Raw genomic sequence first — 22,944 nt, 5'->3', positions numbered from 1 at the left:
GCGTGATCACACTGCCATATGCGATACGCAGGGGGTGTCGATTAAATGTTAACGACACCCCCAGTTTGATCTGCAAGTACGCACAGAATCGGATCGCACAGTGGTTCACGATTCTGAGGCGGCTCAAAAAATGCCTCTCTAATTTAAAACTGTGTCCTCTTGTGGTAGTTTTTCTTCTTTTAAATATGCTCTCCTCCTTTACCGAGTTGATTCCCTTTATGTATTTAAAAGTTTCTATCATATCCCCTCTGTCTCTTCTTTCTTCCAAGCTATACATGTTAAGGTCCTTTAACCTTTCCTGGTAAGTTTTTTCCTGCAATCCATGTACTAGTTTAGTAGCTCTTCTCTGAACTCTCTCTAGAGTATCTATATCCTTCTGGAGATCTGGCCTCCAGTACTGCGCACAATACTCCAAGTGAGGTCTCACCAGTGTTCTGTACAGCGGCATAAGCACTTCTCTCTTTCTACTGCTTATACCTCTCCCTATACATCCAAGCATTCTGCTGGCATTTCGTGCTGCTCTATTACATTGTCTTCCCACCTTTAAGTCTTCTGAAATAATTACTCCTAAATCCCTTTCCTCAGATACTGAGGTCAAGACTGTGTCAAATATTCTATAGTCTGCCCTTGGGTTTTTACGCCCCAGGTGCATTATCTTGCACTTATCCACATTAAATTTCAGTTGCCAGAGTTCTGACCATTCTTCTAGTTTTCCTAAATCCTTTTCCATTTGGCATTTCCCTCCAGGAACATCAACCCTGTTACATATCTTTGTGTCATCAGCAAAAAGACAAACCTTACCATCGAGGCCTTTTGTAATATCACTTATGAAGATATTAAACAAAATTGGTCCCAGTACAGATCCCTGAGGTACCCCACTGGTAACATGACCTTGTTCTGAATGTTCTCCATTGACTACAACCCTCTGTTGTCTGTCACTCAGCCACTGCCTAATCCACTCAACAATATGGGAGTCCATGCTCAATGACTGCAGTTTATTGATGTCTTCTATGTGGGACAGTGTCAAAAGCCTTACTAAAATCTAGATATGCAATGTCTACTGCACCTCCACCGTCTATTATTTTAGTCACCCAGTCAAAAAAATCTATAAGATTTGTTTGACATGATCTCCCTGAAGTAAACCCATGTTGTTTTTCATCTTTCAATCCATGGGAGTTAAGATGTTCCACAATCCTATCCTTTAATAGGGTTTCCATTAATTTGCCTACTAATGATGTCAGACTCACTGGTCTATAGTTGCTCGATTCCTCCCTACTACCTTTCTTGTGAATGGGCACGACATTTGCCAATTTCCAATCTTCCGGGACGACTCCTGTTACTAATGATTGGTTAAATAAATCTGTTAATGGTTTTGCCAGCTCACCACTAAGCTCTTTTAATAATTTTGGGTGTATCTCATCAGGACCCTGTGACTTATTTGTCTTCACTTTAGACAGCAATCTTAGAACGTCTTCCTATGTAAAGACACATGCATCAAACGATTCATTAGTCATCCTTTCAAGTGGAGGTCCTTTTTCCTTCTTTTTCTTCTGTAAAAACTGAATAGAAGTATTCATTAAGATAACATATCAAATTAAGAAGGCTTCTGAACTGAGCGCTGATAACAACTTGGGTTGTCCTTGTCCTCTTTAGTCCGGATGACATGGCGTCCCAGTTTTCCAAAAAGAACTTCAAATTTTGATTCGTCTGACCACAGAACAGTTTTCCAATTTGTTACAGTCCATTATAAATGATCCTTGGCCCAGAGAAAACGCCTGCACTTCTGGATCATGTTTAGATTTGGCTTCTTTTTTGGCCTATAGAATTATATCCGGCAGCGGTGAATGGCACGGTGGATTGTGTTCACCGACAATGTTTTCTGGAAGTATTCCTGAGCCCATGTTGTGATTTCCATTACAGTAGCATTCCTGTATGTAATGCAGTGCCGTCTAAGGGCCCGAAGATCACCGCCATCCAGTATGGTTTTCCGGCCTTGACCCTTACGCACAGAGATTGTTCCAGATTCTCTGAATCTTTGGATGATATTATGCACTGTAGACGATGAGAACTTCAAACTCTTTGCAATTTTTCTCTGAGAAACTCCTTTCTGATATTGCTCCAATATTTTTCGCCACAGCATTGGGGGAATTGGTGATCCTCTGCTCATCTTGACTTCTGAGAGACACTGCCACTCTGAGAGGCTCTTTTTATACCCAATCATGTTGCCAATTGACCTAATAAGTTGCAAATTGGTCCTCCAGCTGTTCCTTATATGTACATTTATCTTTTCCTGCCTCTTATTGCTACCTGTCCCAACTTTTTTGGAATGTGTAGCTCTCATGAAATCCCAAAATGAGCCAATATTTGGCATGGCATTTCAAAATGACTCACTTTCAACATTTGATACGTTATCTATATTATATTGTGAACAAAATATACGTTTATGAGATTTGTAAATTAGTCCATTCCTTTTTTACTCACAATTTGTACAGCGTCCCAACTTTTTTGGAATTGGGTTTGTACATTTATATAGCTCTGACATATACCGCAGCGCTGTACAGAGAACACTGAGCCAGTCACATCAGTGTCTGTACCAGAGGAGCTTACACTCTAATGTCCCACCACAGTCACACAATCGTATTATTATTATAATACAATCTACTTTCTCACCACCAGCAGTGGTGTATTTAGGTTTTGTGCTGCCCTAGGCCTGACTAGGTTTGTGCACCCCCTAATATAAATATGACCCACCCACCACAGACCACAACCACAGTCTATCTGTGCCCATCAGCATAGCCTTATCAGTTCTCATAAGTTCAGCCTCATCAGTGCCGTCTCATTACTGCCCATCAGTGCAGCCTAATCAGTGTGGCCTCATCAGTGGCCATCAGTACAGCCCCATCAGTGGCCACCAGTGTTGCCTATCAGTGCCCATTAGTGCAGCCTATCATACCGGCAGGTAGCAGTGTGACTGCTTTATGGGGGTGCCAGACTGATTTGCCTCCTGGGCCCTGCCCTCTGGCCCAATTCGCCCCATAATACTGGCACTAAACTAAAAGTGTTGCGCAAGCCGGCGGGGACCCTTTTCGTTGGGGGAGCTGGGAGGAGGCTGTTTTTTTTATTGCGGTGTGCAGCTTTTTTGCTGCCCCCCTGCAAAGTGCCGCCCTAGGCCTAGGCCTTGTTGGTCTAAGCCGAGATACAGCACTGACCACCAGCACTGTTTGGTTCAAGGTAGAAGCACTTTTTCAGCAGTGTTAGCTGCCGGGAGGCCCTGGACCAGTGCAAGGCTGCAGGCTGGAGAAAGTACTTGCTGGCATTGGATCAGCCTAAGGCTTTTGATTGAGTCAATCACGAGTACCTATGGCTGCTTCTTGGAAAGTATTGCTTGGAGGGGGGCTTTATCAATTGGCTGAAGACTTTGTACAGAGGGGCTGAAAGCTTCATGCTTGTGAATGGTTGGATCGAACGGCCCTTTTGAGGTTGGCTCGGGTGTGTCGAGGTGGTGGTACACAATACTCTGGGTGAGGTTAGGAAGGTTCAGGGTTCTTGAGAAGGACAGGTGGCGGCTGGGAGCCTGGACAAAGGCTTGGAGGAATGTCCGGCCCCCGAAGATGCTGTCTGTCATTCTCTGGGTGTGCAGCTTTTCTTTCTGTCCTTTCACGTCCCCTAGATTTTCTATAAGATCACATTTTTGGAAAAAGGCTGCATGCATGGGATAAATGTGTAATCGTTTCTTAGCCTGAGGGGGGTGTTTAGGTGGAGGTTCGGGCTTTGTTAAGTTGAATCATGATAATAATAATAATATGAAAATGTATCTTGGTTGATATATTTTGTTTTCTTTGTTTTTTTTTTTTGTTTTTTTTCCTGCCAAAAAGCAATTTTCTGCTTCTATGCTGATGTAAGCTATGTTTGTTTATACATAGTTTTATTTGTTTTATATATGTAAATATGTTTTTATTATGTTTGTAAGATTTTTAATAAAAATGTACACTCTAATGTTCCCCCTCAGTCACACACAATAATTATTATGATTATTATACATTTATATAGCTCTGACATATACCGCAGTGATGTACAGAGAACACTGAGCCAGTCACATCAGTCTCTGCACCAGAGGAGCTTACACTCTAATGTCCCCCCACAGTCATCACAGAACCAGAGGAGCTTACATTCTAATGTCGCCCCACAGTCACACACTATTATTATACATTTATATAGCTCTGACATATACCGCAGTGCTGTACAGAGAACACTGAGCCAGTCACATCATCTCTGTACCAGAGGAGCTTACACTCTAATGTCCCCCCACAGTCATCAAAGAACCAGAGGAGCTTACACTCTAATGTACCCCCACTGTCACACACTATTATACATTTATATAGCTCTGACATATACCGCAGTGATGTACAGAGAACACTGAGCCAGTCACATCAGTCTCTGCACCAGAGGAGCTTACACTCTAATGTCCCCCCACAGTCATCACAGAACCAGAGGAGCTTACATTCTAATGTCGCCCCACAGTCACACACTATTATTATACATTTATATAGCTCTGACATATACTGCAGTGCTGTACAGTGAACACTAAGCCAGTCACATCAGTCTCTACACCAGAGGAGCTTACTCTCTAATGTCCCCTCACAGTCACACTATTATTATACACTTATATTAATACTACATTTTTTTTATAGGCGCCTTTCAGAACACCCAATGTAACCTTACATTTATATAACTCTGGTGTATACCACAGTGCTATACAACTGTATAATAATAACAGTTTGTGACTGTGTGTGTATGGGGGGGCATTAGAGTGTAAGCTGTTCTGGGAATGACACTGAAGTGACTGGCTCAGTGTTCTCTGTACAGCACTGCGGTATATGTCAGAGCTATATAAATGTATAATAATAGTGTGTGACTGTGGGGCGACATTAGAATGTAAGCTCCTCTGGTTCTGAGATGACTGTGGGGGGACATTAGAGTGTAAGCTCCTCTGGTGCAGAGACTGATGTGACTGGCTCAGTGTTCTCTGTACATGACTGCGGTATATGTCAGAGCTATATAAATGTATAATAGTGTGTGACAGTGGGGGTACATTAGAGTGTAAGCTCCTCTGGTTCTGTGATGACTGTGGGGGTACATTAGAGTGTAAGCTCCTCTGGTGCAGAGACTGATGTGACTGACTCAGTGTTCTCTGTACAGCACTGCAGTATATGTCAGAGCTATAAAAATGTATAATAATAGCATGTGACTGCACCAGAGGAGCTTACACTCTAATGTCCCACCATATCACACTATTATTATTATACATATATATATAGCTCTGACATATACCGCAGTGCTGTACAGAGAACACTGAGCCAGTCACATCAGTCTCTTTTAACTAGAGGAGCTTACAATCAAATGTCCCTCTACAGTCACACATTAATATTATACAGTTTTATATAGCATTGGTGTAACCTACAGTGCTGTACAAATGTATAATAGTTTGTGACTTTGAGGGGACATTAGAGTGTAAGCTCCTCTAGTGACTGGCTCAGTGTCTCTGTACAGCACTGCGGTATATGTCAGAGCTATATAAATGTATAATAAGAATATTAGTTTCGGGTGTTGCTGCGATAGCACACAGAGTTGACATTTTCTCAGTTCGGATGAGGTGACACATGTAAGTATGCAGTGTGACATGGAAGGATATGTTTATAACGATCACCTCTGTTCTTTCAGGTCCTGGCAGAATATCACTTTTGACCGACAACCGACATGTTTTATCAGGATAGTTGGGACTCACAACACGGCGAATGAGGTGAGACTCCTGATTGTTTATATTGCAGATCCATATTAACTAGGGATGCATCGTTACCGGTATTGGTATTGGTGCCAATACCAAGTATTTTCACGATTACTCGTGAAAATGCTCCCAATACCGAAACCGATACTTTGTGGTGCGATTTGAGTCCATGCAGAAAAAATGGGTTCAAATCGCACTGCAAAGACTCGCATAGCAAGTTGGTGTGCTATTGTGAGTGTAGCGTCTCAGTGTAGTGTAAATCTAGTGATAGTGCAGTGTGAGTATAGTGTGACTGTTCATCTTTACTATAGTGTCCATTTAGTGTTTCAGGGCAGGATTACGGCAGTATATTAAGGTGTGTCAGTGTAGAGTGTCAGAGCACTTTAACTGCATTATATTGAAGTGTTTTAGTGCACTTTTATGGCAGTATATTGAAAGGCCTTAGTGCACTTTTACGGCAATATAATAAAGTGTTAGTGCACTATTACGGCAGTACATTGAAGTGCCTTAGTGCACTTTTACGTCAGTATATTGAAGTGCCTTAATGCACTTTTACGGCAGTATATTGAATTGCCTTAGTGCACTTTTCTGGCAGTATATTGAAGTGCGTTAGTGCACTTTTCTGGCAGTATATTGAAGTGCGTTAGTCCACTTTTACGGCAGTACATTGAAGTGGCTTAGTGCACTATTACGGCAGTACATTGAAGTGCCTTAGTGCAATTTTACGGCAGTACATTGAAGTGCCTTAGTGCAATTTTACGGCAGTACATTGAAGTGCCTTAGTGCAATTTTACGGCAGTACATTGAAGTGCCTTAGTGCACTATTACGGCAGTACATTGAAGTGCCTTAGTGCACTATTACGGCAGTACATTGAAGTGCCTTAGTGCAATTTTACGGCAGTACATTGAAGTGCCTTAGTGCAATTTTACGGCAGTACATTGAAGTGCCTTAGTGCAATTTTACGGCAGTACATTGAAGTGCCTTAGTGCACTATTACGGCAGTACATTGAAGTGCCTTAGTGCAATTTTACGGCAGTGCATTGAAGTGCCTTAGTGCACTATTACGGCAGTATATTGAAGTGCCTTAGTGCAATTTTACGGCAGTACATTGAAGTGCCTTAGTGCACTTTTCTGGCAGCATATTGAAGTGCCTTAGTGCACTTTTCTGGCAGCATATTGAAGTGCCTTAGTGCACTTTTCTGGCAGCATATTGAAGTGCCTTAGTGCACTTTTACGGCAGCATATTGAAGTGCCTTAGTGCACTTTTACGGCAGCATATTGAAGTGCCTTAGTGCACTTTTACGGCAGTACATTGAAGTGCCTTAGTGCACTTTTACGGCAGTACATTGAAGTGCCTTAGTGCACTATTACGGCAGTACATTGAAGTGCCTTAGTGCACTATTACGGCAGTACATTGAAGTGCCTTAGTGCACTTTTACAGAAGTACATTGAAGTGCCTTAGTGCACTATTACGGCAGTACATTGAAGTGCCTTAGTGCACTTTTACGGCAGCATATTGAAGTGCCTTAGTGCACTTTTCTGGCAGTATATTGAAGTGCGTTAGTGCACTTTTCTGGCAGTATATTGAAGTGCGTTAGTGCACTTTTACGGCAGTACATTGAAGTGCCTTAGTGCACTATTACTGCAGTACATTGAAGTGCCTTAGTGCACTATCACGGCAGTACATTGAAGTGCCTTAGTGCACTTTTACAGCAGTACATTGAAGTGCCTTAGTGCACTATTACGGCAGTACATTGAAGTGCCTTAGTGCACTATTACGGCAGTACATTGAAATGCCTTAGTGCACTATTACGGCAGTACATCGAAGTGCCTTAGTGCACTTTTACAGCAGTATATTGAAGTGCCTTAGTGCACTTTTACAGCAGTATATTGAAGTGCCTTAGTGCACTTTTCTGGCAGTATATGGAAGTGCCTTAGTGCACTTTTCTGGCAGTATATTGAAGTGCCTTAGTGCACTTTTACGGAAGTACATTGAAGTGCGTTAGTGCACTTTTACAGCAGTACATTGAAGTGCCTTAGTGCACTATAACGGCAGTACATTGAAGTGCCTTAGTGCACTATTACGGCAGTACATTGAAGTGCCTTAGTGCACTATTACGGCAGTACATTGAAGTGCCTTAGTGCACTTTTCTGGCAGCATATTGAAGTGCCTTAGTGCACTTTTCTGGCAGTACATTGAAGTGCCTTAGTGCACTTTTACGGAAGTACATTGAAGTGCCTTAGTGCACTTTACGGCAGTATATTGAAGTGCCTTAGTGCACTTTTACGGCAGTATGTTGAAGTGCGTTAGTGCACTATTACGGCAGTACATTGAAGTGCCTTAGTGCACTTTTACGACAGTACATTGAAGTGCTTTGGTGCACTTTTATGGCACTACATTGAAGTGCCTTAGTGCACTTTTCTGGCAATATATTGAAGTGCGGTAGTGTAATTTTACGGCAGTATATTGTAGTGTGTCAGTGGAGTGTGTCTTTGTAGTGAGTACTCAAATTAAAGTGCGCCAAACCCCACTTTCATTGAGTAAAATGCATCCAAGTACACACTTCCCCTTCTCTATTACTTTTCGGTAATAAGCCCCCCCCCCCTCCCCCCAATAATCTCTGGGAGGCTGGCAAGGAGAGGCAGACATTCCCATGGCACTGTGAGGGGGCCAGCAGCATATGTGTCCGCAGCCAAAGGTGGAAGTGGTCATTCCTCAGGCAGGGCATCATTTCCTCTGTTTAGTGATGTTGCCCATGCCATCCAGCCACAGCATGCAGAGGAGGTGGTGGACTGGCTTATTAATCCATCCTTATCTTCCTCATCCTCCGTCACCCAAGCAGAGACTAGTGCGCAGTCCACTGCAGCTAGCAGAGTGGCTAAATCTGCCTCCTTGTCCACGGCTATTCCTGCCAAAATCCCAGCATCAGGCATGGAGGAATCAGCTGAGTTATTTGAACACAGCGTCAGCCACTTGCTCCTTGATGATGCACAGCCATTACTTTATTCAGATGTTGGTTCTATACACGGTACAGTTGTGCCTTTTTACGCGCAGACTAAGGGGACCCCCAGGCACTATATTTAAAAGAATTTGAAATTTTTATTATTTCACTTTGAGCATCAGTTAATCACTGCTTATTTAAAAATGACATTTTGTGCAAAAATTTGTTTCATTGATTCATGTCCCCCAGGGCAGTATCCAGACCCCCATACACTTTGTATGCCCAATTACTTGCATCTAACCCCTTAAAATGGGCACTTTTGTTTTTGTTTTTTGTTTTTTCCAGTTCGTGTCCTATAGACTTTAACCACTTAAGCCCCAGCCCTATTTCGGACACTTTTTGTTTACAAGTTTAAAACCAGTATTTTTTCCTAGAAAACTACTTAGAACCCCCAAACATTATATATATTTTTTTAGCAAAGACTCTGGAGAATAAAATGTCGGTCATTGCAATATTTTTTGTCATGAAAAATTTAGAAAAATCACATTTCACTGCATTTAAAAAATACTAAACCGTAAAGTTAGCCCATTTTTTTGTATATTGTGAAAGATGATGTCACGCCGAGTAAATAGATACCCAACATGTTATGGTTTAAAATTGCGCCCCGTGGGATGGCGACAAACTACGGTCAATAGAGATCTCAATAGGCGACGCTTTAAATTTTTTTAACGGTTACCAGTTTAGAGTTAGAGTGTAGCTCTTTTTTTTTTAATTATTGCCCACGCTCTGGCGATCGCGGCGATACCTCACATGTGGGGTTTGAACAGCGATTTCATTCGCGGCTCGACTTCCGTATACGTGTTTTTTTTGTGCGTGAGCTAACGGTGACGGGGGCAGTTAAAAAATTTTTTTTTTTTTTCTTATTTATTTTATTTTTTTTAACTTTATTACAGGTTTTTAAAAAAAAAAATTTAAATCTGATCACACTTATTGCTGTCACAAGCAATGTAAACATCCCTTGTGACACCAATATGCAGTGACAGGTACTCTTTATGGAGGGATCGAGGGTCTAAAAGACCCTCGACCCCTCCACTACACTTCCATGTATGCAAAACGCCGAAAACTGCGTTTTTGCCTACAGCCGTTTTTTAAATTTGCCGCCTTTTGCAGCACAGTAACCCGGAAGTGATGTCATGGAAGCCGCCTCCGGGTTACGTCATCGGAGACCCGATCGAAGCCGTTTCCGGCTTTTATCGGGACTCCATCCATTAGGCGGACGTGCCAGCTTGGTGCTCGGGGCTCCCGGTACGACTTGCTAGTAAAAACAAAATAAATAAATAAATATGACATAAATCTTTCCCGTAGTTAGTAGATGCGATAACTTTTGCGCAAACCAATCAAAATACGCTATTGCGATTTTTTTTTTTTTTTTTTACCAAAAATATGTAGCAGAATACAAATTGGCCTAAAATTATAAAAAAAACATTCGATTTTTTACATTTCTTTTAATTGGGAATGTTATATAGCAGAAAGTGAAAAATATATTTTTTTTTCAGAATTGTTGCGCCTTTTTTTGTTTATAGCAAAAAAAAATAAAAATCACACAAGTGATCAAATACCCCCAAAAGAAAGCTCGATTTGTGGGGAAAAAAAGGACATCAGTTTTATTTGGGTACAGCCTCACACAACTGCGCAATTGTCCATTAAAGTAATGCAGTGCCGAATCGTAAGGTAGGGCCTGGTCATTAAGGGGGCAAATCTTTCCGGTCCAGAATTGGGGTAAAGGAAGAAGTTAAAAAAAAAAAAGAATACTTTTATTTTTTTTTTTTTTTACATTCTGAATATAAATATGTGAAAGTAAAACACTAACCAGTCCCTTCAAGTTGAATATTTAGTGTGTTAGCTCCGCCAGCATCTTATTGTGTGTATATTTATGTAGATTAGCACGTTACACGGCTTATTTTCTACCCTTCACTCCCGGCTGATCCATCGTCTCCCGCAGACGGTAAATCTATTGTCAGCATTGATTGCAGCTTTATCAATTTCCCTCCTGCACGAGATACACAATATATCAGCCTCATTATGTCCCTATTTCTTTATATCAGTAATAATTGTGATGTGTGCGATGCAATCATGGCTTTGAGTCGAACACATAAGAAAAAAAATAAAATAAAAACAAATTTCTTTTCTCTGGCTCGGGTTGGAGTTATACGCGGAGTCATTCACACAACCCATCCATTTTATTACGCTCTAAACAGTCTAGAAATTGCCGTCAGTAATGACTACAATCTGTATGATAATTTCCACTTGTGGCACATTACACTGCGTAATTACATAAGACGGGTTTTGCTGCACCCAATTCTCTGATTTTGCATCTAACGGTTACTGAAAAGTCGTGTAGGGACTGATGTTGCCGGGTGATGGCAGAAAAAGACCAACTGGTCTGGCATGTCTGTCCCTTTATTTCTATTTGTATTTATATTTATTTATTTTATTATTTAGATATGTTTGTCCCAAGCATGTTTAAGTTAGCCCCCGTTCACATAGGGGCGATCCGACTTCGGCTGGCGACCTCCGAGGTCGCGGTGCGAGCAGCGCGCCGCGACCTCGGAGCGGCCGCTACAGACTTCATAACATTGAAGTCTATGGCGGTCGCCTCCTGGTCGCCCCAAAGAAGCTCCGGACCCTTTTTCTAAGTCGGAGCGACTTGTGTCGCTCCTATTAGAACGGGTCCGCAGCTTCCCTATGGAAGGCGACCTATGAGGCGACCAGGTCGCCTCTATGTGAACGGGGGCTAACTGACTGATTCTGTTCCAAGCATCAACTAAACTCCAAAGTAAAAAGACATATTAACCACTTAAGCCCCGGAAGATTTTACCCCCTTCCTGACCAGGGCCTATTTTGCGATTCGGCACTGTGTGACTTTAACGGACAATTCCGCGGCCGTGCGACGCTGTACCTAAACAAATTTGACGTCCTTTTTTTCCCCACAAACAGAGCTTTCTTTTGGTGGTATTTGATCACCTGTGCCAATTTTTTGATCATGCGCTATAAACAAAAAATGAGCGTCAATTTTGCAAAAATAACAATATTTTTCAATTTTTTTTATATGAAATTCCCAAAAAAAATGTAAAAATCAAAATTTTTTAACATTTTAGGCCAATTTGTTTTATGCTACATATGTTTGGTAAAAAAAAGCGTAAAAAGCGTATTTTGATTGGTTTGCGCAAAAGTTATTGCGTTTACTAACTAAGGGAAAGATTTTTGTCGTTTTTGTTGTTTTTTTTTTTTTGTAACCACTTGCCGACTGCCTAACGCAGATCTACTTCGGCAGTCAGCCCCTCACAGGCAAAGCGACGTAGGTCTACGTCGCTAGCCTGTGAGGGTCTAGGGAGCGAGCGCGCGCCCCCGCGCGGTCACGCACCCCCCCGCGCGTGTGACCGGCGGACATAATGTCCGCCGGTCACTCGGCGATCGGCGGGGGAGAGGGAGAAAGTCAAGGGTGTAGGAACCCATACAAATCTGGGGGGGGACAGCATTTTTACTCGCCAGGTATATGCTTTTCCGTGCCCCCATCAATGCAGTGTTCAGCGCGCGAGCCCCTTTCAATGCAGAGCGCCACAGCATTGTCCCCAATCACTGCAGAGCACCACAGCATTGTCCCCAATCACTGCAGAGCACCACAGCATTGTCCCCAATCACTGCAGAGCGCCACAGCATTGTCCCCAATCACTGCAGAGTGCCCACAGCATTGTCCCCAATCACTGCAGAGTGCCCACAGCATTGTACCCCAATAATTGCAGAGTGCCCACAGCATTGTACCCCAATGATTGCAGAGTGCCCACAACATTGTACCCCAATGATTGCAGAGTGCCCACAACATTGTACCCCAATGATTGCAGAGTGCCCACAGCATTGTACCCCAATGATTGCAGAGTGCCGAGGCATTGTACCCCAATGATTGCAGAGTGCCACAGCATTGTACCCCAATGATTGCAGAATGCCCACAGCATTGTACCCCAATGATTGCAGAGTGCCACAGCATTGTACCCCAATCAATGCAGAGACCAGCGTGCGTGCTCCCTTCAACCCAATGCACTTACCTGGCGGCGGCGGCTCGGCTATCGGCGGCGGCGGGAAGGTGAGCGGCTTCTCCCTCGTCCTCTTCTGCGGCGGGAACCGGCGGGCAGCCTCTCCTCTTCTCTGCGGAGGCTGGAGACTGGACCAATCACAGCCAGGACATCACAAAGGTGGGGGTGGCCAAGCGCTCTTTCCTGCGCGCAGGTTACGCCCCCAGAAGGCAGCCAATCGGCGCCTTTCTGGGTCGTAAACCCCACTAAACTGGGGGGGGATTTCACCATACCTGTCCCCCCCGCATTATTTCCTGGGGGGGATGTGTCCCCCCCGGTTCCTACGCCCATGGAGAAAGTCAGGCGGCTTGTGTAAACAAGCTGCCTGTCATTCTCCCCGGTGTATGAAGGATGATCATACGGTTCTACTATGTAGAACCGTCGATCACTCTTCATACATCTGAAGCCACAGCCAATCACAGTAGAAAGCACGCCCCTAGGGACACACACAGCCCCTCCCTCTCAAATAAAGTTAACCCCTTCACTACCAGTGTATTTTTACAGTAACAGTGCATATGTATAGCACTGATTACTGTAGAAATGTCACTGGTAACCCCAAAAGTGTCAAAAATGTCAGTCAAGGGTCCGATCTGTCCGCCGCAAATTACAGCATTCAAAACAGCCAAACTTGGCGTTTTGAATGCTTTTAAGAGCAGAGGAGGGGTTTGGGGTCCTTTTGACCCCCAGATCCACTCATGTGGAGACAAGAGTACCTGTCAATAAAAAAAAAAAAATAAACATTTTTTTTAAATGTACGAAAATACCGGCGCATATTGGCCGATACCGATATGCATTGGCCAAAATATCGGTATCAGCAACGAAAACCGATATCGGTCGATCACTACTATGTAACCTAAAAGGACCCCGTTTGCAGTGCCACAGCACCCCGCAATTAGAAGATCACTGCAGCTCCCCGCAATTAGAAGATCACTGCCTTAGGTGGAGCTCATGCAGCTCCCTTCTCCACGTCTCACAGTGCATTCAAAATTCAACCACACCACCACTTACACAAATCTAGGAAATCTTTTGTAGGTGCAAAAAAAAAAAATCAAATAATCGCTTTTATTTTGCTAATTTTTTTGAATGTGCTTAGTGATTTTTTTTTTTTTTATTTAGAGATATCATCCCCTAAATTCCTTTCCTACCATTCTCCCATTAGTGCCCTGAAAGGAGAAAGACGATCAATTGAACAATAAAGATAAGGTTCTCACAGGGACTCAGGAATGTTACATTCTGTGTACAATTACATAGGATGTGGAGTTTACAACAACATATGTTCTCATTGAAGAAAACCTCAAAAACATTTCCACATTGTAAGCTTCGGTGTCCTTGACAGTATGAACTACCGTACTATTACTTCTGTCTGTTGACTGAGTCCATTGTATATAGTGTATGCCGTGTTTAAGTGTGGGAAACCTATTGTATGAAGAATTGGAAAAAAAACAAACAAAAAACAAAATCAGGTCTTTTCATGTGGACCTGTACTTCAATAATAAAGCATCTGTCACATAAATAAAACCTCCAATAAAATGGTTCCCCGCAAAGAAGTAAACACTTGCCTATCACACTGTCTGCTCCACTGGACACCACTGTGATGAGGAGGTGAAATTGCTGCCAAAAGTCAGCTCAGAAACCGACACTTCTGGGAGTGTCAGATTCCTGGTCTCTGCTTGCGCTCAGTGGTACCCCCCCCCCCCCCTCTGGGAGTGTCAGATTTTTCATCTTCCTACAACACTCTGTTCCTCCCACCTTCTGGGAGTGTCAGATTCCTGGTCCCCAATAATGCTCCTCGGAGTATCAGATTCCTGGTCTCTGCCTGCGCTCAGTGGCTCCTCCCTCCCCCTGGGAGTGTCAGATTCCTGGTCTCTTCCTGCACTCAGTGGTTTCTCCCTCCTTCTAGGAGTGTTAGATTCCTGGTCTCTGCCTGCGCTCAGTGGTTTCTCCTTCCTTCTGGAAGTGTCAGATTCCTGGTCTCCAACAATGCTCCTTGGAGTGTCAAATTCCTGGCCTCTGCCTGCACTCAGTGGTTCCTCCCTCCTTCTGGGAGTGTCAGATTCCTGGTCTCTGCCTGCGCTCAGTGGTTTCTCCCTCCTTCTGGGAGTGTCAGATTCCTGGTCTCTGCTTGCAGTCAGTGGTTTCTCTCTCCCCCTGGGAGTGTCAGATTCCTGGTCTCTGCTTGCGCCCAGAGGTTACTCCCCCCACTCCCTCCGGGAGTGTCGGATTCCTGGTCTCTGACAACACTTAGGGGTTCCTCCTGCCTTCTGATAATGTCAGATTCCTGGTCTCCAACAATGCTCCTCGGAGAGTCAGATTCCTGGTCTCTGCCTGCGCTTAGTGGTTTCTTCCTCCTTCTGGGAGTATCAGATTCCTGGTCTCTGCTTGTGCTCAGTGGAACCCCCCCCCTTTCTGGGAGTGTCAGATTCCTGGTCTCTGCTTGCGCTCAGTAGTACCTCTTCCCCCCCCCCCCCCCCTCTGGGAGTGTCAGATTTCTTCCTACAACACTCTGTGCCTCCCAACTTCTGGGAGTGTCAGATTCCTGGTCCCCAACAATGCTCCTTGGAGTGTCAGATTCCTGATCTCTGCCTGCGCTCAGTGGTTCCTCCCTCCTTCTGGGAGTGTCAGATTCCTTGTTCCTCCCTCCTTCTGGGAGTGTCGGATTCCTGGCCTCTACCTGCCCTCAGTGGTTTCTCCCACCTTCTGGGAGTGTCAGATTCCTGGTTTCTGCTTGCGCTCAGTGGTACCTAACCCCCCCCCCCCCTCTCTGGGAGTGTCAGATTTTTCATCTTCCTACAACACTCTGTGCCTCCCACCCAACAATGCTCCTCAGAGTGTCAGATTCCTGGTCTCTGCCTGCGCTCAGTGGTTCCTCCCTCTTTCTGGGAGTGTCAGATTCCTGGTCTCTGCCTGCACTCAGTGGGTCTCCCTCCCCCTGGGAATGTCAGATTCCTGGTCTCTGCTTGCACTCAGTGACTCCTCCCTCCCCTGGGAGTGTCAGATTCCTGGTCTCTTCCTGCACTCAGTGGTTTCTCCCTCCTTCTAGGAGTGTCGGATTACTGGTCTCTGCCTGCGCTCAGTGGTTTCTCCCTCCTTCTGGAAGTGTCAGATTCCTGGTCTCCAACAATGCTCCTTGGAGTGGGAGTGTCAGATTCCTGGTCTCTTCCTGCGCTCAGTGGTTTCTCCCTCCTTCTAGGAGTGTCAGATTCCTGGTCTCTGCCTGCGCTCAGTGGTTTCTCCCTCCTTCTGGGAGTGTCAGATTCCTGGTCTCTGCTTGCAGTCAGTGGTTTCTCTCTCCCCCTCGGAGTGTCAGATTCCTGGTCTCTGCTTGCGCCCAGTGGTTACTCCCCCCACTCCCTCTGGGAGTGTCAGATTCCTGGTCTCTGACAACACTTAGGGGTTCTTCCTGCCTTCTGATAATGTCAGATTCCTGGTCTCCAACAATGCTCCTCGGAGAGTCAAATTCCTGGTCTCTGCCTGCGCTCAGTGGTTTCTCCCTCCCTCTGGGAGTGTCAGATTGCTCGTCTCTGCTTGGGCTCAGTGGTTCCTCTCTCCCCCTGGGAGTGTCAGATTTTTTATCATCCTACAGCACTCTGTCCCACCTTCTTGGCGTGTCAGATTCCTGGTCTGCAGTAATGATCACGGGTTACCTTCAATCTCTCAGTGTCAGATTCCTGGTCTCTGACAGCACTCAGAGGTTCCTCCTGCCTTCTGATAATGTCAGACTCGTGGTCTCCGACAATGCTCCTGTGAGTGTCAGATTGCTGATCTCTGACTGGGGGGAAGACAGAGATCCGTGTTCCTGCTTAACAGGAACACAAGATCTCCATATTTTCCCCTGTCAGAATAACGATCTGCCTTGTTTACATAGGCAGATCACTGTTCTGCCTCTCTGGGGAACGATCATGGGTGGCCGTCTGACATCAGGTCCACCGCCAGACCCACTGATTGGCATCCCCGGTGTCCAATCCGCATGCGATCGCGTCTCCAGTGGCGCGTGCGCGCCCCCACTGTCTATTGCACGAAATGACGTACAGGTACGTCGTGTCGCACAATAGAGCCGACCTGCCGCAGTAAAAGTGCAGTAGGCCGTTGGAATGTGGTTAATAGAGTGACCCAATCGGGCTGACTGTGATTTGTTTTGTTTTTGTTTTTTTTTTTGTTTTTTTGTTTTTTTAAATAAGCTTGCAAAGATTTGAAACAAATCCCATATATAGTTGGCGTAATTTCTTAGATTGATATTATTCTATAAGCAAGCTCATGATGAAAATAGGTTAAGCTAATCGGTACCAAGATAATTTTAGCGTTTAATTTTAATATATGCAAACTCCCTGATTTTTCCTTACTTTTATTTACTTCTGCCCCCCATTCCTAGTCTTTGCTCCATAAACTTTTCCCCACCCCCGAATTTTCCCATTCCCATCCCTACCTACTATTCACTTATAGTTTGAATCATGTGATGTTTCTCTTTTTGGATTCATTGTATCTAAACCACTTCCTTACCGCTAGCCATCATATGACATCCTGGGCTTTAAGTGGGGGTATCTGAATGAGGGGTGCAGCTGCAGGCATCATTCAGATATCATTTTTTTTTTTTTTTTGCTGGGATTCCTGCACAGTAAGAAAAATCATAGCGGCTGCACAGCCGCTTGATTGTTCTTACAGGCAGCAGAAGGGGACACCAATCCCCCACCGCCCTCTAGTGCTTCTACTGTCTTGCCTGTGCGACCGGCGAGCCAGAGAAGGAATCCGCCCACGGTAGAAGTTCACCATAAAGACTGCCGAGTACCACATGGTCCCCTGCAGTCTCTATGACTCTCGGAGGCCCGGGCGCCACATTATGACGTCACGCCTGGCAGTTGTCACTACTGGATAGCCAAGATCGTTTTTTTTTCAGGCTTTCCAGCCAGTAGGAGAGATCTGAGGTCTAATTGACCCCAGATCTCTCCATCAAAAGGACCTGTCATGCACTATTCCTATTACAAGGGATGTTTACATTCCTTGTAATAGGAATAAAAGTGATCAAAAAAAAAAAAATTAAAGGCAAAGTGTAAAAATAAACAATTAAAAAAAAATTTTTTTTAAAGTGCCCCCCTCCCCGTGTGCTCACACGCAGAAGCTAACGCATGCGTACGTCGCGACCACATATGTAACCGGCATTCAATCCATACATGAGCGGTATCGACGCAAACGTTACAGCGAGAGAAACAATTCTAGCCCAAGACCTCCTCTGTAACTCTAAACACCTGTAAACATTTTTAAAGCATTGCCTATGGAGATTTTTAAGTACCAAAGTTTTGCGTCATTCCACGAGTGTGCGCAATTTTAAAGCGTGACATGTTGGGTATCTATTTACTCGGCGTAACATCATCTTTTACATTATACAATATGAAATTGGGCTGACTTTAGTGTTTTGTTCTTTTTTAAATACATAAAACAGTTTTTTTTTTTTTTTTTAAAACGTGTTTGAAAAATGTCCGTACAAACACCGTGTGCCATAAAATGTTGCAATGACCGCCATTTTATTCCCTAGGCTCTAAAAAATATATATATATATATAATGTTTGGGGGTTCTGAGTAATTTTCTAGCAAAAAAAAAATTACGATTTTTACATGTAGGAGCGGAGTGCCAGAAATGGCCTGGTATGGAAGTGGTTTAAATAATTGTATTTCTACTGCTTCGTGTTTCAATAAAGTTTATATTTGAAAAAAAAATGTAAAAAATTGTATTCCCATGTTCTGTGGACTGTGGGAGACCAGATATAGTGAATACAGGGTCCTGGGTTTAGTAACACTTTAACGTGGGTTATTGTTCCAGACAAACACTCACCTGGGACCCCTCCTCTGTGTTTCACCCAAAAGAAAAGCTGAATAATAGAGGTTCTACAGTTAAACCCAATTTATGGGTGAAACGCGTTAGAAAGTCCCAGGTGGGCCTGTTTGTCTGGAGCAATAGTTACGCACTTAATGCAGTACCACTATCTTTTTCTTCCTGGATTCACTGCCAGTTTGGGGCATAGGACAAGTCCCTGCCTGGCTTCTGGCGTTTGGTCTGCTTGGAGGGTGATCAGGGATTTTGGTTTTGTGTACAGTGGAGCTGATGCTTGGATTCGATAATATCTGAACTTTCTGTGTTTTTTTTTTTTTTTAGGTGTTCCACTGCGTTCATTTTGAGTGTCCGGCGCAGATCATCAACCAGAAGGAGGACAACTGCGAGGAGAATCCACCAAGCGAGCCACCTATTCCTGCCCGCCAAGCCGTCACTATAGCTTTGCGCATTTCAAACTCCGGCGACGGTCCGTCACCGACTCATCTGAACAGCCGTGTCCCCTCACAATGAAGAGCCGGCTGAAACTGTGAACTTCTGGAGCCATGTTGAACCTCCGTCTCGCGTTTGTGTGCTGTCGTAACGCCGGGGGGGATGTTGGCCGCATCTGGCCGTCCACTTTGTGGGAATCAAATCCGGCCTTGCAGAAAGGAAAATTGCTATTCAATCTTCATCAAGACCGCTATTAGCACCCAAGCTCCTCACTCCAACCGTGTCCAGGACGTCGCCTGGTAATTGGGCCAGTGGCTGTTGAAATTCAAGCATCATCGCGGCCCCAGAACGCGACTAATTGAGGAATTTATTGCTTTTCTGGCCTTGTGAAGTCGGATTTTCCTCTCTACAGAGAGTTACTATTGATCGCCTTGCAGATCCGTCACAACAAGTCAGAATCTTTTTATTCTGTGTAGGCAGAGTTCGGCAGTGGCGGTTACCCTCCCTCCCCCCTTTCTGTGTTTTGTTATAGTACAAATTGTTTTACCAGGCTGTCACGAGCCGCCGTATGTGTTCTATTTGCCGAATGAAAAACCGACCCCCCGCCGAGGAACTTCTGATTGAAAGAGAGAGTCTGCTTTGCTAGAGCAGATATTATTCTTGAGCACTTAATTTACTCGATGAAGGACAGAGAAGTATATATTGGGTAGACTTAAGGTGTAACTCCATGGAGTAGGATTTTCAGTGATAAATTCAGTGTAAGTGCACTGATGTAACTGACGATTACCCCAACTCCTCCCCTTTTTCCTATAAAAGTAATGTTCATTTGCAGTTGGGAGTCTGCCTTTTTTTTTTCTCTCTCTAAAGGATAAGTGCAATGTAAGACAAAATGCATTTATTCTATTTGCCCCCTTAGTCTGACCTAACCAAACCCACACTCCCCTTCCTAAATGCATACTTTTCCCAATGAAAACGGCTGCAGTTCAAATGTTTACATGCAGCACTGTTATGCTGGCCATACACGTATAGATTTTCGTCCGGAAATTTTCGTTTCAAGAAAATTCGTTTGATTTTCTAATCGTTAGTGGGGTTAAATCGATGTCCTTTTTCGACTGCAGCAACGGGAAAATTCGTAGGGGCAGAAGGGAAAACTTTTCTCGATCAACGAATTTTCGGGCAGTGTATGTGGTAATCGTTCAGAAATTACATTCATTTTAAAATTAAATGTTAAAAGCAAAAGACAATTTTCGAACGACATTCGTCTATTCAAAGAATGTTCAAAGAATGTTCAAAGAATGTTCAAAGAATATTCCCGTCCAAAAATCTATACGTGTATGGCTAGCATAAGTCTCATTGTCCCGGCTATACCTGTGCATTAGTGCCCCATAGACTTCTGTTGGGTTGTGTCCCCAGACCAGATGCAATTGGAGACAGTCCCATAGAAGTTTATGGTGCAGTGTTTGGAGGCCAGGGATGAGTGGAGATGTCCCGTAGAAGTCTATTTGGCTGTGTCCCAAGGCCGGAGATTATTAGAGACAATCCATGAGAAGTCTTTGAAGCTGTGTCCTGAGGAAATCCATTGGATGTCTGTGGAGCGGTTCCCAAGGCCAGATATGATTGTAGACAGTCCATTAGAAGTCTATGGGGCTGTGTCCCGATGCTATCTAGGATTGGAGACAATCAATTAGAATTCTATGCGGCTGTGTCTTAAGGCTAAGTACGATTGGGAGACCGTCCATTAGAAGTCTATGGGGCTGTATTCTGAGGCCGGATATGATCAGAGGCAATCCTTTCGAAGTCTATGGAGCTGTGTCCTGGGGCTAGAGATGATTCAAGGTGGTCCATTAGATGTGTATGGGGCTGTGTCCCAAGGCCAGACACAATTAGGGACAGTCCATTTAAAGTCTATGGGGCAGTGTACTGAGGCCTGATACGATTGGAGACAGTCCATTAGAAGTCTATGGGCTGTGTCCCGAGGTCGGATACAATTGGAGACAGTCCATTAGAAATCTATGAGGTTGTGTCTCAAGGCTGGATCATATCGGAGACTATCAAAAGTCTATGGCGCTGTGTCTCGAAGCTAGAGATGATCCATTAGAAGTCTATGGGACTATGTCCCAAGGCTGAAGACAATCAGTTAGACCAGGGGTCAAACAAAAGGCCAGTTTACTGTCTTCAGACTTTAGAGGGGCCGAATTGTGGTCAGTGAGGGTAGAAAATGTCCAGTACCCAACATCAGTGAGCATAAACGTGGCCGCAAGGTTGGTGGTCAGCAGGAGATGGAGTAGTGTCCCATCATTGGTATTAGTAGGAGGAATAGTGCCCCATTATTGGTTTTCAGTGGAAAAATAGTGCTCCATGGTAGGTATCAGTGAGCGGAGTAGTGCCCCATCATTGATATTAGTGGGAGGAATAGTGTCCCATAGTAGATATCAGTGAGAGGAGTAGGGCCCCATTATTAGTATCATTTGAAGAAATAGTGCCCCAGAGTAGGTGTCAGTGAGAGGAATAGTGCCCATCATTGGTATTAGTGGGAGGAATAGTCCCCCCATAGTAGGTGTCCGTGAGAGGAGTAGTGCCCTATTATTGGTATTAGTGGAAGAAATAGTGCCCCATAGTAGGTGTCAGTGAGAGGAATAGTGCCCCATAGTAGGTGTCAGTGGGAGGAATAGTGCCCCATAGTAGGTGTCAGTGGGAGGAATAGTGCCCCATAGTAGGTGTCAGTGAGAGGAATAGTGCCCCATAGTAGGTGTCAGTGGGAGGAATAGTGCTTCATATAATTGAGATGAATATTTCACCAAGGGCCACATAAAGGCTTGTAAAGGGTCGCATCTGGCCCTTGGGCCACAGTTTGGAGACCTCTGCATTTGATGTCTAAGGGGCTGTGTTTCAAGACTGAAGACGATTAGAGGCTGTCCAATAGAAGTCTATGAGGCAAGGGGCTGGAGACAGTAGGAGATGTTTTATTGAAAGTCAATGGAGCTGTATCTCGAGTCTGGAGACAGCCCTATGGTAGTCTGTAGGGGCTGTAATGCACAGGCATGACCGGGAAAATGAAACTCAGGGCACTGGTTGTAAACTAACATTGGAGGCCAGAGACCTCAGATCAAGGTTCGTATACATCTGTAAAGGAAGCGGGGCGGGGCTAGGTGAGGTCAGGGGACAGTGGGCAAGAAGCATCAAATGCACTTTGCCTTAAAATGCACTTATCCTTTAATAAGCCTCAATGGTTTTCTATCAGTATGTTTCCAACCTTCCTTTTGGCAGTATAGCACCATTAGCGTTTACCCTCACACTTGCAAACTTGATGGTTATTTACGCGACGCATTATGGCCTTAAAATGGAACTATGGGCAAAAAAAGTGTCAGTCAGCATTAGGATAACAGTTCTTGTTTTAGAACAATATAAACATAATAGTTTTACTACCTGTAAATCCTGCCTGAAGATCGGCTATTTTTATACTTTCTGTAAGAAGGTGACATCACTCTTCATTCCGGACTGAGATAGCCCTGTGGTGTTGTCACCCTGTGGACAGAGTAGTCTTAGATGGAACATGTAGTATTAAATGCATCATCATATTAAAGCCCAACTCTAGCTAACAAGTTTTAAGCCGTTAGAAGTGTTTTCTTTTGGGAAAATAAAAGGTTTAAACCAGCCTTTTTCAACCAGGGTGCCCAGGCACACTGGGGTGCCTTGAGGTTTCCTCAGGGGTACCTTGGCAAAATTGCTTAAAAATTGCCCATAAAATTGTATACAAGCCAGTAGATGGATGATGCCTGCCTTTTTAGTTATACAAAGCCACGGATTTTCATTGTGCACCATTACAACCCTCT

General features: G+C 44.3%; 1 protein-coding gene across 1 annotated transcript in view; it reads left to right on the top strand.

The window, feature by feature from the left end:
* The window catches only part of BTBD9 (BTB domain containing 9), a gene marked incomplete at its 3' end in the record, with an annotated part of 275,828 nt that extends 256,636 nt beyond the window's left edge, over window positions 1–19,192 (top strand). The window contains exons 10-11 of the mRNA XM_082249306.1: window positions 5,722–5,800; window positions 19,004–19,192. Of these exons, the coding sequence (XP_082105432.1) occupies window positions 5,722–5,800; window positions 19,004–19,192 (268 nt within the window). The remainder of the gene's footprint in view (window positions 1–5,721; window positions 5,801–19,003) is intronic.
* Between the last annotated feature and the right edge of the window lie 3,752 nt (window positions 19,193–22,944).

This window comes from Pelophylax lessonae, assembly GCF_965119305.1.
Source record: "Pelophylax lessonae genome assembly, chromosome: 3".
NCBI lineage: Eukaryota > Metazoa > Chordata > Amphibia > Anura > Ranidae > Pelophylax > Pelophylax lessonae.
Note: the sequence above shows the minus strand (reverse complement) of the source record. Positions and strands in the feature narration are given on the sequence as shown.